Source organism: Ceratosolen solmsi, unplaced genomic scaffold (genome assembly GCF_000503995.2).
Source record: "Ceratosolen solmsi marchali unplaced genomic scaffold, CerSol_1.0 scaffold1, whole genome shotgun sequence".
Classification (NCBI taxonomy): domain Eukaryota; kingdom Metazoa; phylum Arthropoda; class Insecta; order Hymenoptera; family Agaonidae; genus Ceratosolen; species Ceratosolen solmsi.
The window spans coordinates 920,400-936,922 of NW_011948415.1; the positions used below are offsets into that span (position 1 = coordinate 920,400).

Here is a 16,523-nt window from a genome sequence, read left to right on the forward strand (position 1 = left end):
GGGGGGGTGGGGGGGGGGGAGAAGCTAGGATTATTAAACGCTAAAAGAATAAGAGATGTATGAATTAAATTCCCGGCAAATTTGGGGCACTCGTCGTTTCTCTCGCCAACTTGTCTTTTGTGTAACTTTGTATGTATGTATTCAGAATCGGGATAGTAAAATCATTCATGAATTTTAAACAGGCAATTGTCTCTCTTGCCGTCTTTATCTATTTGAATCATTTCTCATTTTTCGCTCGACATTTAACGCTGTAGGAGAATTCTTCTCGACATAAAAGCTACGAGAAGGACGAATGTACAACAGATATATTATATGAGCAATGCAGCAACGGTGCGATTATATGATGAGTAATGCTTTTTAATACCCCTTTTGCCGAACCATGACAGTCGCGTTCAAGTCGAGTGCAACCACTCCAAAACACCCTTAATTGCCGTGTTCGCCCTTTTGTATCTCGCCAAAGCAAAGAGCAAGAAAGAGAGAGAGAGAGAGAGAGAGAGAGAGAGAGAGAGAGGAGAGAACACATTGATTTATGACACCGACTCTATAAGGGTTGTTGAAGGATGAAATAAAAAATGTAGAAGAAAGATGCGAGAAGATGAATAAGACAACGATAATGCACAAAACCTAGCGAAACTTTTCACTTCGATACATATGCGTACGTGCAAATAACGGTACAATTTAGTGAAAGGTAATGAAAAATGAAAATCACGGGCTACGAGCGTTACGTGAGATTTTTTTATTAAGCAATTGTATGTTGCTACGAATGGCAATAACGAATCTTTAAAATAATTTTTTCTAGATTCCCCGCGGAAATATGCAACGAATTTCATGATTTACGAAAATTAAAAATAGCTTTCTTCTTAATTTTCAGCTATTTCAGTATGAAATTTAACTGTTTAATAAACACATACTATACTCATAATAAAAGAAATGATTCAGCAATTTGTAAATCAATATTGTAAATTATTTAGTAGTAATTTGTAAATTTGTAAATAATGTCTAATGTAAAGAATAAACAATGTATTAAATAATGTCTGTTTGCTGCCACATTCGTTACTTGTTTGAAGAGCCAAATTCATAAATGACGTTGAAATACAATTTTTAAACCTACACAGAATGTAATTATAAAATATGTATGAAATAGGTCGACTCCTTCGTGCACTCAATGCTTGTTTGGTTTGATCGTACGTCCCACGAAATCCGAGGCATATAACGTACGATGCAGCGATCGAAATATTTTTTCCACAAGCGTGTGTGGAGCTCGATGATCGTTCTCAGTTTCGACTTTCTTCATAAACGGCTCTTTCGAAAGGTTGGTGAAACGTTAAGTAACCCGTCACAATATAATATGCTCCTTACTCCAATGCATCTTTTCTACAAAAATGCTTTAATTATAAATTCTCGTGTATTAGATGACAATGGATTATTTAATCGTTGAAAATAATCGGATACCAAAATAATGGAATACCATATAAATCGTGAATACCGTATTAAAGTTCCATCAATATTTACATATAATTTTACGTGGACTAATTGCAAAATCAATTTCATATGATGGCACAATCAATTTACATTCGAGTTTCGTTATCAATTAAAATTCATACGTATTAAAATTACAGAATGATTTATATATTTTTTTGTTGTTTTTTTTTGTGTTTTTTTGTGTTTTTTTTGTTTTGTTTTGTTTTTTGTTTTTGTTTTATCTTACTACGTAACAGATAATTATTTCATACTTAATTACGATATAGTTAATTGACGATACAATATGGGATCGATATCCCTATACTCCATTAAAAGGAGTTTGTAACGATTTGTACATACAAATTATGTGTAGATAAATACGTATACAACGCGCACACAGGCATGCATTCACATGTATTATTATAGGCCATTATTACTAAGTCAGACGGGAGGATCATTCGAAACGTCGAAACTCCCAATTATAAAACAATGTAACGAATTATTAAAATATACAATTTTTTTTTTCTACAATTCCCCTATTATGATAATTATCGAGCCTGTGTCTGTAGAGAAGCCTATCTCGGTCTTCCTCACTTTTCCTCACAAAGCAAACACAAATTTCCAAGAGGAAAAGTAGCCTATGAAACGCCCTCGCGTCCCATCATAAACACTTAACCGACTTTAAAGAATCCGTCGTCAATGACTCCTGCCGATTCACGTCCATCAAGCAAATTTTGGGGCCAGCAGCAGCAGCAGCAGGAGCAGCAACAGTCGGGCCTTAATTTACGGGACACCTGATGTTCTCGCACAAAAGAAAAGCGACCGCGAGAAGCTTTCAGATGTAGCCGCGTGTACCGCCATACCACTACGACGCATGCGCGACCGACGAAATCGGTAGGACGGGTTTGGCGCGCGCTAATGCATTTATAATGGAGCGAGGGCCCGCACTTTAGTGGCAATCGGGTAACGGTGCGGCCAAGGGTGACATATTTTTCAAATTATTAGCCGCTTGGATGCGCCTGCATATCTGCGGTCTAGTGGGACAATAGGTCCCGGCTTACGTGTGTCCCATGTCCATGAGAAAACTCGTTCTAGGCTACGTTTACGTAAGAGTCGAGAAACATAGAGTGAGAGAGAGAGAGAGAGAGAGAGAGAGAGAGAGAGAGAGAGAGAGAGAGAGAGGGGGAGAGAGGGGGGGGGGGGGGGGGGGGGGGGGGGGTATAGTATATAGTAAGAGAGACAGACATACAGACATTTTGTGCGAGCGCGTATATGTATTTGAGGGGGGAGCAACTATTACATTATCGATTTATTGCTCCACCTTATAAATTACATATCTACTTTTCTTTCTTTCGCTTTCAGCAGTAACGAATTATAAAAATTAAAGATGCGTAACTCTAATTACCGATTGTTCATTAGAGTGCTTATTCGTTCGTACATCAAGAGAGGCTTATAATTTTTATATTTGAACACTTGGTAAATTTGATAAATTATGAAGAGGTTGGCGAGGAGGGGGATGGGGGGGGGGGGCTCTTAGCCCGAAAACAAGTTTTTTTTAACGGCAAACTGAAGCTTGCAAGCTTACGCGCATTGATAATAAATGTTTGGGAGACATTAGAATTAGGTAAATTCGTTCGTTTAATCATCCGTTTTTATAAAGTGATCGACAATAAAGTCTCGTCGTTGGTATAATTTAAAAAATAAGCTAATGAGTAGTTTGTCGGGCACTTGGGAGTTGGAGCGATATTCTAACCGATGATCGATAACCAGAACCACAATAGAATAGCCCGATAAAGCAATCACTAAAAGCGTCATGGATGAAGTGAGGCACAAAAGAATCATCGCGTGACAGTGGTATACACCTATTAGCTAAAATCAATATGCGCGCGAATAATAAGAGTGAGACAGACACGGGTGGGGGTAGGGTAGACGAGTGGATAATAATCTCGCACGAGCCATATGAAACAAGTGATCCGTACTATCTAACAATTTTTTCTTGGTTTAGCTATCATGTACGTGCTAGACGACGAGTATCAGTTATCTTGTATTTATCTGTCGCCTGTTAACGCGTTATTTCCATTAGTCGCGATAACTGATCTGGCGAAATTCGACAATTAAAATTTTTATTTTCAAGGCTTATGATAGGATAATAAAAAAAAAAAAATGGACAAATACTCGATTATCACCAATGATAATTTTTAGATTCTTTATACGACAGCGGCTATGTTTATTAATCATTATTATTGCCAATGTAGTTTGGCTTAATGCTCTAACCGTCAAAGAATCTATATGTCAAACGACAATGTTTCCAAACCTACAAGTATCTTAACTTTAAGCGAATACTAGATTTTCGACAAAATCATGGTAATAGAATAATGATAAAGTCGAGTTGAAATTACGACGAGTCGATTGCCTAGCACTCGGCTATTTAAAAATCCTAATTTAAATAACTTAAGTGAAATGTTTATACCGCATAGTTTCCTCGATCATTATTAAAGTACCATTGGACTGAAACAGGTTCTTATAATATTCGAATAATTTATACATCGGTGCCTAGTTGGGACCGAAGCACCACTAGCACGAGTACAAATCTCTCTGAATTAAAGCCATTACTCCTCGAGCTTGATAATTGGGGCGCCGATGCTGCAAGTTGATCACACAATCGGACACAATATGTTACTCGCTCTGCTTGAATTTTCACCGTACCTACGCAATGCCTTAAAAACAATAATAATAATCACCATAAAATGTGATTATTATATCGGTAATTAAGCGTACAATATATCCGATGATATTAAAAGTACAATAAATTACCAATTCCGTGCTGGGATCTCAGTATCGTTTCAAAAAATATAAACGAGGATACCTGTAAGCCCGAGTATGTTACTCCAAGGCTGATAAACATTATCCGGCTCTGACGATCGGGGCTCACCGCTACTCTCCCCACCCTGCTGCGGCAAATTATGTCGAACGTACGCCGCTCGATGCCCGAAAACCACCACGCAAGCTTGTGAAATGACAGGGTTGACAATATTGCGCGCGACACTTGGTCCAATGCGGCCATCCGTTATAATGCGCAATAGCGTGGGAAGCAAGAAGTACTTTCTTCCGCAGTACGGGCAGACATGAAGCTGCTTCTTTATTCTCACGGTTATAGTATCACCGGACGGCGACGCGTCGCTTAAGGTCCTCGTACCTGTGCGTCACGAGGCCGCTCACGAGGTTCGCCGTCAGCTATCCGTGCTGTGCTCTTTCCCGTTCAAGCGTGTGTTTTGCCACTTGGTTGTTTGCCAAAGTGACGAACTGCAGCCGGTAATTTTGCGCACGCTTCCGTTTACCGTTCGTGTCGCGTTACGTGTGCCGTTTGCGAGCTCGCCAAGGTCAAGTGCCCCGGGGCTACTCCGAGCGTTTCGTCAATTCTTTTAAGTATCGCCGACCTGCTCGAGCCGGCAGACCCAATTTATCGATAGGACAAATCGAGCGACTGTAGCGGCCGCTCGTTAAAAGGGCGCCTCATCTCCCTCTCTCTCTCTGTCTCTCTGTCTCTCTCTCTCTCTCTCTCTCGAGCCACGCTTTCTCCTATTTCATTATTAATATTGGAGGAAGCATCGGATATAAAGAGATTTGCATATTACACGATAATCGATCGGTTATTTATGGCGAGGGTAAGTGTTACTGGCTGGAATTTCATCGCGGTATCCGTAATGTTGGAATGAAGTCGACTAGGCTTTTACGAAGGCATTTCATGAATCGAATAGATAAAGATTTCACTCCGGTAAACCAACACCGACACGCAATCTCGAGCTCGTAATAAAGAGCGTCCAATGGAAGATGACGCGGGGCTCGAATGCCCAAGCACGCCGAGAAGACCCTAATATAACCCGAATCTTGATTTCGAGACAATTTGTGTCAGGCGGGAAGATACTTCCGGCGCTAATCGCGCTCCTTCTCAGGTGCTCCGAGCAGCCGTATGGTCGGGTGCGCGCGCTCTTGTATGAGAGAGAGAGAGAGAGAGAGAGAGAGAGAGAGAGAGAGAGAGGACGGGCTAGGAGAAGCGGATGGTGGATGGTCGATGTTGGAGGGGGAGTCGGGGGATGGCGGATGGGGAATTGAGGGGGGGTGATGTAGAAGAACGCAGGGTGACGTGGCGCCGACTGGCGCCTCTGCAAAGATCAACCGAGTTACACCACCCAGAAGAAGAAGGACCGAGCTGAGAAGGAAGAGTCGGATATTTGGAATGAATCGTAAGTGGGAGGATGCCGCTGCGTGAGACAGCAACAAAACTTAAGCGGCTCTTAAAGACTCTCGGAGCCCGTTGAACCGTCACTAATTTTTTTTTACTCTACCTCCCGTTCTACTCGGAGCGCCTTCTCCTCCGATCTTCCCTGAATATTTTATCTTTCTATGCGGTTGCACGTAACAACTACTTATACTTTTCACTAATTGATCCAACTATTAAATACGAAAATTACTATTCACTTTTTTTTAACTAAATCCATAGCTCGAACGAATTTTTCTAGAATTCGATTATTCTACATTATACGTGTGTGCTTTTATGCGCGCGCGCGCGCGCGTTTAATAATGTATATAGTAACAAGTTTAAATAGATAAACGATTATAAATTTTTACTTTGTTATTTCTCTTGAATACACTGCTATTTTAGAGAATATAATTTAGTTTTAAAATCGAAATCTAAAAAATCTTTATCTTATTTTTCCTTCGGATTCATAAGACAGCCACTCTTGTCTAAATAATCTTGTCGGCTCTATTCTCCTGGAAGAATCGAGTTACCTAATTTTCAACCTGGATTCCTAACCTCCTTCCTCATTCTCTTCCCTCTTTTTTCCTCCATACTTCTCTTATCTCCACTATGAAATGTCTTGAGACCATTTCCATTTGTTTCCACGAGAAATAATGCAACATGACGACGACTTATTTTACAAAGGACATGAAGTAATAATTTTCCATTGGGTATACTTTTATTAAGGTGTTTACTTTAATGTATTCGTCTGGATAATGTCGTAAATTGTTATGCGATCCTTATCTTTTTTCTTTTATTCCTTTTTTTTCTGTCTTTTTTCATTTTTTAAAGCTTTTTAGCCTGTCTCCTATTAAATTAAGAAATCTCTTTTTCTTCAACTAAATAATCTGATATCTTAATAATAGTTTCGAATACACAGATAGACCGAAGTCTCACATTCAAATGGATTACATTGCGGTAAATTATATAGTAGGTTGTACATTATTTGCATTTATAATAAAATTCAAGCGATTTTATTTCAAGTATATATCGTATTATTGCCATATTAAAATTACTTAAAATTAAAATCACTATAATGTATGAACTCCGTGAAAACCTAATATTACCGAACGGAATAAAGGAATTACATTTTTGATAAAGTCACTTTATAAATGGTTTTAAATTAAAATAAATTTATCAAATTCAAAGTATATTTTAGTTACAAAAAAAAAAAAAAAAAAAAAAAAAAAAAAAAAAAAAAAAAAAAAAAAAAAAAAAAAAAAAAAAAAAAAACAAACAAACAAACAAACAAACAAAAAAAGAAGACTCGTAACGCTACGTAACTACAATTCAGCTTCCTTCTCACAAATATAATACTTTTAAAGCATATCGAATAATATAACTCGAGTAATATTTATCGCATACTTCGTAAACTACGTTCAAGTTTTATTAAAACAATGATTGCATAAAATTATGATTGAAAATTAATGAATAAATGTAATTTACCATTATTATGAAAAGAGAATACAAGAGCAATCTTGATTAAGCGTTTTTTTTTTCTTCTGTTTACTTAATCATTAATTTAAGCAGTTTATAGCGATTGAAACATTCGATGTATTACGCCACGATGCTTTTATTAATTTTGAGATGATAATTGAAGTTGAGTGATGATCTTACGTAATGTAAATCAATGCATTGATTTACGACTGTCGGAGCATTAGATTCTATATAATACGTACTACGAGATCATATTTTTCAACAAATCAATTAGTTATATAAATTTTTAATTTATTCGTTATATTCATTGTAATTAGCGAGTTTTTGTCAATTCTATATCTATAATCAATTTAATTTCGCTACACCGTGAAATCGTGACTTCTAGTCGAAAGGGCAAAGAACGTCAGAAGAAATGTTTAGAACAAAATCGTCGTCCGAAGAAAAACGCAAACGACATTAAACGTGAAGAAGGACGAAGGCCAAGAGCGACATACAGGAATGTATTCATTGATCCAGGACACTTGACGCGCACGTCCTATCATTACGGAGACCCCGTGAACCGCTGCGCGTACACATAATTGACACGTTAATGACAGTTTTCTCGTAGTCGGCTTTTGCGCCTTCGTCGCGAGGACGCTTATTAGCTTCAACCCGAAAAAGGTGGAGCGCAAGGTGATAGAGAGGGGATAAAGTTAGGCAGCGTCTCGACTGCGACGTCGAAAAGTCGTGAGTCATGGGAGATGCTCTCCTCACCTTAATTAGTGAGCGTAATGCCGCAGCGGCTGCGACGCTTCGTGAAAAACAATCAATAGGGGAAGTCGGCGCGCAGCTTCACTCGACTCGCGACGCCAACAAATTAACGATCGCTACGAGGGCCGTGGACTGACCGAAAATTGGCAGCGCGTTGCCGCCTGCCTATTTTCCTTAAGGAACAACACCTTAGAATTAATAATGTGCTGCCCCGAAGAAGCAAACTTAGTTGTTAGCGCTGGACCACTATCCTTACTTAAGTAGACCATTCGATAATTGTTAAATTGCATCAGCAGTGGGGTACATTATTAGGATAAATCGTTATTATTGCTTGCTGTATTGCAATTGAGTTGGCTTTGCCTTCCGAGAGCCATTCGCGTCTAATATGCAAACAGTAAGATTTTTCATGCGAGTGCGGCAATCAGATCGAAGACCATTAACATTGTTGGTTCTCGAAGGAATAGTTTGCCGTGTTGGACATCCGATACGACGTTAAGCAGAAGTCGTTGGGTGTTGAAGCGGCTTCCTCGACAATTGGAGATCGGTTTGACCGGCGAGTGGCGCACCGAACTTTTAAAAGCTCTCGCGGAGTCGTGGGATGAGGTGGGTTTGGGGCGCGCGAACGCGAGTGAATTTGTTCGGGGTTCCGGTGGTGGGCGCGACTTCTCGCGCAAAATATCGACTCAAGTGGACGCATCGGCTAATTAGAAGTAGGCGTGCACGTTGATTTTTGCCGACGGGGCCGTCATGCGCCGGAGCGGCAATTGATTGCGGCATCCTTCGGCCCCCGCTCGCCGCCAATAGGGGGAGGGGGGAATTTTACAGCGTCATCTCGTGGCGCCTGCGATTCGCTGGCTCGCGCCTCTCTTCGATTTTCTCCCGTCGTCCTATCTCCGCCTCCTCCGCCACGGCGCGCCAAGCGTTTTATGCAACGCGAAGCCGGGGGAGCGAGAGAGACGGGAGAGCCGGAGAAAATTCGAATTTGACGCCTCGAACGGTGCCCCCAGACGCTCCCGCCTCTCACCTTCTTCCTACGCCATAGCTTTACGGCCGATTAATGTAACGAGGGCCCCCATAAACTCGAAAATCTCCGTAAAGACGAAGAGAGAATTTTAATAGCGTGTGCAAGAGTGGGCGCGTGAATACACAGTGCCGTCTTCGGTAATTAACGGCGCGCGGTATTAGTCGGCGGGGCCCTTTGTTTGACCGGTGCGCGCCAAATAAGTTTGCCTATTTGTTTTTTCCATAACTCAGAGTAAGAGAGGCAGTGTGGGAAGAGTGAGGGGATCGAGGTAGGGATGAAGTAAGTCAGAGAGAGAGAGAGAGAGAGAGAGAGAGAGTGAGTGAGAGAGAGAGAGAGAGAGAGAGAGAGAGAGAACAAGTGACGAGGTGTTAGTTTCTTTTGACCACGATCGTAATTTCCTTTTCATTCTGCTGATTTATATATATCGAGGCTGCTGTATATCCGGTGTTATTTGCTTTTTAAGATTTCGACAGATGTGAAGTGGTATGCTACCCTGACAAGTCATCCTTAAGTGTTTCAGTTTTATATTGCCAATCCAGTAAAACATCGCCGAGTCTCGTATAAGGAAACGTATAAAATTTAGTGCACCACACACACGCGCGTATATATATATATATATATATATATATATATATTTACATACATATCGATGTGCATGTGTGGGACTAAATATAAATTCTGCCTTAAGAAATTATAAAGAGCTATGGCACGTGATTATTAAACGATAAATGTTCTAGACGTAGGAGATAGGCATAACTGTGCTAAATTTATCTGCAAATTGCGTAGATCGATCTTTCTCTCATTGGTACTATTTACCGTTGGTAATGTTAATCATCAAATAGTTTTAAGGCGATTTAATGATCAGCATAAATTTTCTAAGTAGGACGAAAAAGATAATAAATAGATCGAGGGAGGCAAATGATGAAAAATAGAGAGGATAAGGAGGGAGAGATGCTCGATATTATGTACAGTTATGTGGTATAATGCGATCCGATGGCGCGAGGAATAATAATTAAGCTTCTCTTGATTGCGATGCGGTGTCCAGGTCTCGAGGAAATCGTGCGGCTCGGCAAAACCTCCAAAATTTCTCGCTCATCGATAGCCCTTTAGCCGATCATCGAGCCGCCCTTGTGAAAAAATTCACTTGGCAAACAACGAAGGAGCTGCGGAGACTCTCTCCCGGGCGCGGCAAACAACGTCGTACAACAGCGCGCGAAACTCGCTCGCCCTCGCGACGATTCTCCTCGCCTTTGCCAAACGGCTTTTTTCGCGATCGACTTCATTCTCTCTCGCTCTCTCTCTCTCTCTCTCTCTCTCGGTCTCTCGCTCGGTCTTCCATCTTCGCAGAGTCGCGGTGCGATTAAACGGCTCGTCCCAGACGAGGCTACACACGATCGTCGCGTTTAAGCACGTAAACAAGGGCTTTGTGGCCCGCCGCGATTTCCATTTACGGATTCGACACGCGCAACGTCGGCACAACGGGACGATGAATCGCGGCCTTGCGACGATGATGACGACGATGATGCGCCGATACGCTGCGACTTTTCCCGACGAGCATCCAAGCCCCATCGATGGGCGTTATAAACTACGTCGCTTCTTTGTCCGAGTGCAATCGATTCTCTTCTTGCCCTCGCCATCTCCTAGTCGAGATTTTTCTTTCGGCTCAGCGAGCTTTCGCCACTCCGATACTCCGATTAAATACACCTAATGGCAAATGATTTTTCGATATATTCGGTGCGATTGTTTCGTTATGCTGATATGTTTAATCCGACCTTAAATGCATGTCTATCATTTGGATCTATTGAAAACGCACCTTTGAACTCATCGCGAGTGCAAAATCATGTTGATAACAATGCGACTAATAATTAATTGCTTTTTCATTTGATTTACGTCTGCTAAAGTAACGTAATAGCCAGGTGTCGAGGTGCCATTGAGAATCGACAATTATATTCGAAACAACTAAATTTTAAATCATTGCACTCTGTCTATAGCCTAGGAAATGTTAGTAACAAAAGCATTCGTTCATTTCGTACTCCCAAGCTTATGAATTGCACTCTCAGTCAATAAGGACAATGCGCGTTCGTTTATGGAACAGATTCCTCCTACTTTTTATATAAATCTTGAAGTTCCGCAATGTGCAAATAAATAAAGAAGCAAACACGAAAACAAATAGAAAAAATGAATAATGTATATAAATAGAATATGTGAATACCCACAAGTCTCTCTCTCTCTCTCTCTCTCTCTCTCTCTCTCTCTCTCTAACCTAGCGTTGACCAAGATTTTTGTTTTTCAATAATTCAGCTTTTCTATTTGAATTTTTTATATGCTCACCTTCGATTTTGATACCATGTTTTCACTTGTGTGTCCGTGAGCTGCAATTTCGCCGCCAGCTCCATCCTGTCCTGAACGCTCAGATACTTCTGCCGCTCGAAGCTCTTTTCCAGGGTCTGTAACTGGTGATCCGTGAACGCCGTTCGTGCTTTCCTCTGCTTTTTACTTTGCGATGAGCTCAAGGAATTCGACGGACCCTTCGGATCGTCTTCTTTGCCGCCTGCGCAGATAAATAAGGATTTTTAATAACATTGTCCATTGGCTGGATTTGGACTGTGATCCTGGGGATGAGGGACTCGAAGCTATTACGCCCGTATTCATTTGAAAACGAGAATTTAAAGTCATATTACGTAAAATTGATTGTTTGACAATGAAACGCTGACTTTTTCTGGCTAAGCGCGCTTATACACTTCTTAAAAATTAATTGCGTCATTCACGTTCTCAAGTTATATAAGAGAGAATTTAGAGGTTCCAAAAGCAGCATGGCATTATTTATTGCTTTATTGATTTGTTTTTTTTCGTTTTAGTTTTCGTTTTGGTTTTTTTTTTTAACAACATTTATCAGTGGTGTAAGATTTAGATTACTCAGACTTTAATAATTTAATAATAATAATAATAATCTCAAAGGTTTATCTCTTTTTTACGAATGAGCAAGCAGCTACACTTTAACAACCAAATAAAATTATTCCTTTCAACTCATTTCAAGCACATTCGCCGAGCGATTATGCCCAATAGCACTCCCACGCTTACATAGTCGAGTCGATGTGCGTGCGCAAGAGGCTGGCCGAGCATTAATTTGACATAACGACTGTGCAGAAACGTCGTGGCTGGCTATTCGAGAGATGCATAAAAAAGCGCGAATAGGAAAATGAAAACCATGTCCTTTGACTCGAAATAAGATGACTCGGACTCGGATCCAAGGATGCAAGTGGCTCGATGTCGAGACAGAGGATGGTGTCGTATTAAGCGAGGAGCCCCGCGCGCGTCCTCTCTACCCGCGTCTCCTCCTCGCCTTGCCAATCGATGTCGCGCGTTCGGCTTTTTCGTGGCAGCGTCTGCGTCGGTGACGGCGTCTGCGGCGCCCGCGCACTCGCGATTGGACGCGCAGCCTAGGGATGCGCGAATTGCCACCCCGGCGCCGCCAAGGGTGATATCACTCCCCCACGGCGACTGACGATTAAGCCCCACCGCGTAGGCGTATACGTTGCACGCGCGCTCGCACTTACTTCTTTTTCTTTTCTCTCCCATCTTCCCTTTCGTCTCGCCGAGATTCGGCTTTCGCGCCCGATAACTTCTGCGAGACGAATTATTATACACCGGCGGCTTTCTCCGGCTGATTGAATTAACACCGCTGACTCAGCGCAATACCTCTACGCGCTATATGTGCTTTATTCGATCGGATACCGTATTATCGCAATGTTAAGTAATTCCCGAATCATTCATGAAATACCTTTCATACTACGCTTTTTCATCCGCCCTTGGCTAATTGCGACCGACCGAATAAAAAGTAACAATTGCTCCATTGTCTGGCAATATACAGACTTCATAGCGCTTAGTCGCTACAGAAAATCAAGTTCGATTCTGTACAATGGATATTTTTGCGTATTTATGTTTTTGACTTTTACTAATACTTAACTAATGCTAATACGACTTGCCCAATTAGATATATGAAATGGCGCAAACATAATTATCATGCTTCCTCTCTCTGTATTGGGATTATAAGGTTTCATGTATTTTAGTATATTCGAATTCGAATTATATCTTATTTTAATGGTGCTAATGGTACTTGGCAATTGAAACGTGACCAATTTTCCCGCATAGACATACGGCCATACGCATACGCACACGCGCACGCAAGAGTTAGCAAAAAATAAGAATTCTAGTTAAATGTAATAAAACCTAATAACGTTCTTCAGGCTATTATTAGGCAATTTACGACCTAGCACTGGCTAAGAAAATTGATTTTCATTTACATACGACTTATTACGCTCGAATGTGAAAATTATTATTGTATAAAAGCTTGGAGAAATGTGCGAGTCTCGTGAGTTTTATTGAAATTTTCCTTCACACGTATAATCCAATGCAATTTTCCGACATTTTGCTTTTATTTATTGCAGGAATAAGGAAACTTTAGATATTTTTAATAATAGACTGCCAAGACGAGATTTGTCTCTCAATATACCTGATTTTAACGAACACTTGTTACTATTAAGTACACAAAATGTGCACACACACACACACACACATATATATATATATATATATATATATATATGGAAGTAGGATATGAAAAAAGTATGGTCATATGTTTATAAGCAAACGACACTTGCCTCACCGTAGTGTTGTTGCCAATAAGAGCAACATCGATTGAAACGCGAGTGGTCCAACCTCTCTGTACAGATCATACACATAGACGCAAGTGATGATATTACTTTTTCGTATCGGAAAAAGGAAGATGAGCGAGCAGATGGGCGCGCGCAAGTTCCTAATTCTAGAATGGAGTGGCTTGAAAAGAGAGGTAGAAGTAGAGAGAGAGAGAGAGAGAGAGAGAGAGTGAGAGAAGGGAAAAGAGATCAGAGAAAAGCTCCAATATATATTGAGTTAGCCTGTGCGAAAGCGTGGCTCTTAGTCTCCGTTTGATCGGCCAGATTCGCTTGAACGGTCCAGCTCGCGGCTACGACGCCATCTTTTTCATCATGGCCGTCGCCATCCCTTAGAGAAAGAATTTTCTTCTCTCCTTTCTCTCTAACTCACACGCACGCACTCACGCTCGCGCGCGCGCGCGCACACACACACACACACACTCTGTCTCTCTCTCTTGCTCTCTCTCTCTCTCTCTCGCTCTCTCTCTTTATCCCTCTCTTTCTCATTCGTTATATCTTTCTTTCTATTCTAAGAATCTTTCTGTAGAATGTTCCGCGGGTGACGAAACGTGTATAGGTACTACACTCGTTGCTATATGTGGAAATGCGAAAGAAAGGGAGGAAGAGGTTGGAAAACTAAATTTACTATGTGATACACTTAGAGAAGTCCCACGGAATTTTCTTTTTGAAACACTTCCAAGACGTTAGATCGTACTTTTTCCTCGCTTTTCCCCAAGCTTTTGCAGAAGTAACTGGAGAGAGAAATACTTGATCCCACCCTACTACTATTACTTGTTTTTCTTTCTTCCTTATACTATTACCCTCTCTCGCTCTCTCCCCCTATCTATCTATCTATCTATCTATCTATCTATCTATCTATCTATCTCTATTTCTCAAGTTCTCTTCTATGTTTCTTTTCTTTGTTTCTCCGTCGCAACTCATTTCATTTGCGTTTACGTTTGCGTTTGCTCGCACTTTTTCAGCTCTCTATCTCTAGCAACCTTACATCCGTTCAACTTTTATACATATATACGTAGACATTTACTCCACAATATTTGCCCCTTTCATTTCTTCAACTTTTATCCATCTTTTTGTCTACTTGGAAAACTGAAAGGACAAAGATTTGAGAGTTTTGCGTGGAAGACGGTGAACTTTTTACGCGAAACGCTTGAAAATGAACGGCAAGATAGTTTTTCAAGTATACTCATAGTCGACGAGGAAAGTTGAAGGAACTTAAAACATTGTCACAAAGTAAGGAGGGGTAGGTTAATTGCGGTGGTGAAGGGATGGGGGTGGGGATGGCGGTTAAGGGGTCGCGCACTAGGCCAGTGTGGTTTATTGTGTGTTTCATAACAGATGTGTTGAGGAAAGTCTACTACAACATATATCTGCAGACTATTTCATTAAGAATGCGCGAGGCGACAATTATTTAGAATACAATAACACCATCAATTTATATGTATAAATTATATTACACTGTACTATTTAACAATTTTTTAATTTCTATTTGTGCTAACAGTGCTGCTACAAATAAATCGTCAACAATAATTTTTCATCCGATATTGTCAATGATATATGCATACATTTATCACGAGGATTTAATAATTAATCAAGCAAGCCTCGTTTACTCCAAGGAAAAGGACAAGACAAGCTCGTGAATTTTCCCTAACCAATAACAAGAGTTATTAGATATCGTACTCTATCATTTTCTATTTATTTTTACATTTCATTTACATCATGGCACCGTGCCTCGCGAGAAGCACATTAAATCTCACACACATTACCGAGCAAAGCACTTGTCAAGTAATTCAAAAATATAAGATTTAACATAGTGCCCTCGTGCGCACAACTATCACTACGAACACGTGTAAATATTGGCATCCAATACACTTAAAATTCACAATGCGTGGCGGCTTTAACAATTACAAATAACGGACGGAGGACGAAGGCATTCGCTGCAAGTCAGCCCCAAGCACCACACCGTGACGCATTATGAATACCAGGAGATGAAAAAAGCTGAGCCTTCGGGGGAAGGGGTAGACGATTCATTAACCGCGACGGCAGTCCTCGCGCTAGAGGCTATTAAGGTCGCGCTCGCACATAAACCCTACGTGAAAACATATTCCGGCGCTTCCTCCGCGGCGGCTCACTATTCCTACGCCGCTACCGGGCAAAAGTTTCGCGTGCCGCTATATAATAAAGCACACGCAACCGGCCTGATTAACTGGATATTTATCGAGCAATTATTCGCCCCTCACCCCATCTCCTCCGTACCACCAACACCCCCCCCCCCCCCCCCCCCCCCCCCCCGGCCCCCCCCCCGCCCGCCCCCACGGCCCACATCCCCCATACCCATCCTAACCACTCATGCAATTAGTGACGTCGGTACGATGACCGCGGTCTTGCGAGATTAGGTTGGAAATTCTAAATTCAAATGCTCGATTTTTTGTTCTCGTCCACGTCCTTTTAATCTTTTTCTTATTCTCGATACTCGCATAATGGAGTCTCAGAGTCGAGACTTCTCAAATAGACCCTATGCCTCTTCTTTATGGAGGGCGTTAATAATGTCAGCTTGCCATGGGAATTTGAATTTGGGCAAAATGGAGATTATCCATTCACATGGGTGTTGGGTCCGTCATACTGGACAGTTTATCACACTCGCCAGTATCTGACGATTGTCGACAAAGGCTCGTTGGTGAAAGTGACGCGTAGACTCGCGCTTGCTCATTAACCAAATAATTCATTCTCGCACATTATAATTAGTTGATATTCCTGCTTAGCGATCGCGCAATAAAGTCAAGTGGGAGATATTCACGTCAATCCAGATGTAGGATACGCTTTATGGGCCTTCTGATCA

The 16,523-nt window shown here is 41.2% G+C and overlaps 1 protein-coding gene across 1 annotated transcript in view; it reads right to left on the bottom strand.

Moving 5' to 3' along the window:
* The window catches only part of LOC105369035 (homeobox protein B-H2), a 36,129-nt gene that overhangs the window by 4,461 nt on the left and 15,145 nt on the right, over window positions 1-16,523 (bottom strand). Inside the window, exon 2 of the mRNA XM_011508277.1 lies at window positions 11,304-11,523. Coding sequence (XP_011506579.1) covers window positions 11,304-11,523 — 220 coding nt within the window. The remainder of the gene's footprint in view (window positions 1-11,303; window positions 11,524-16,523) is intronic.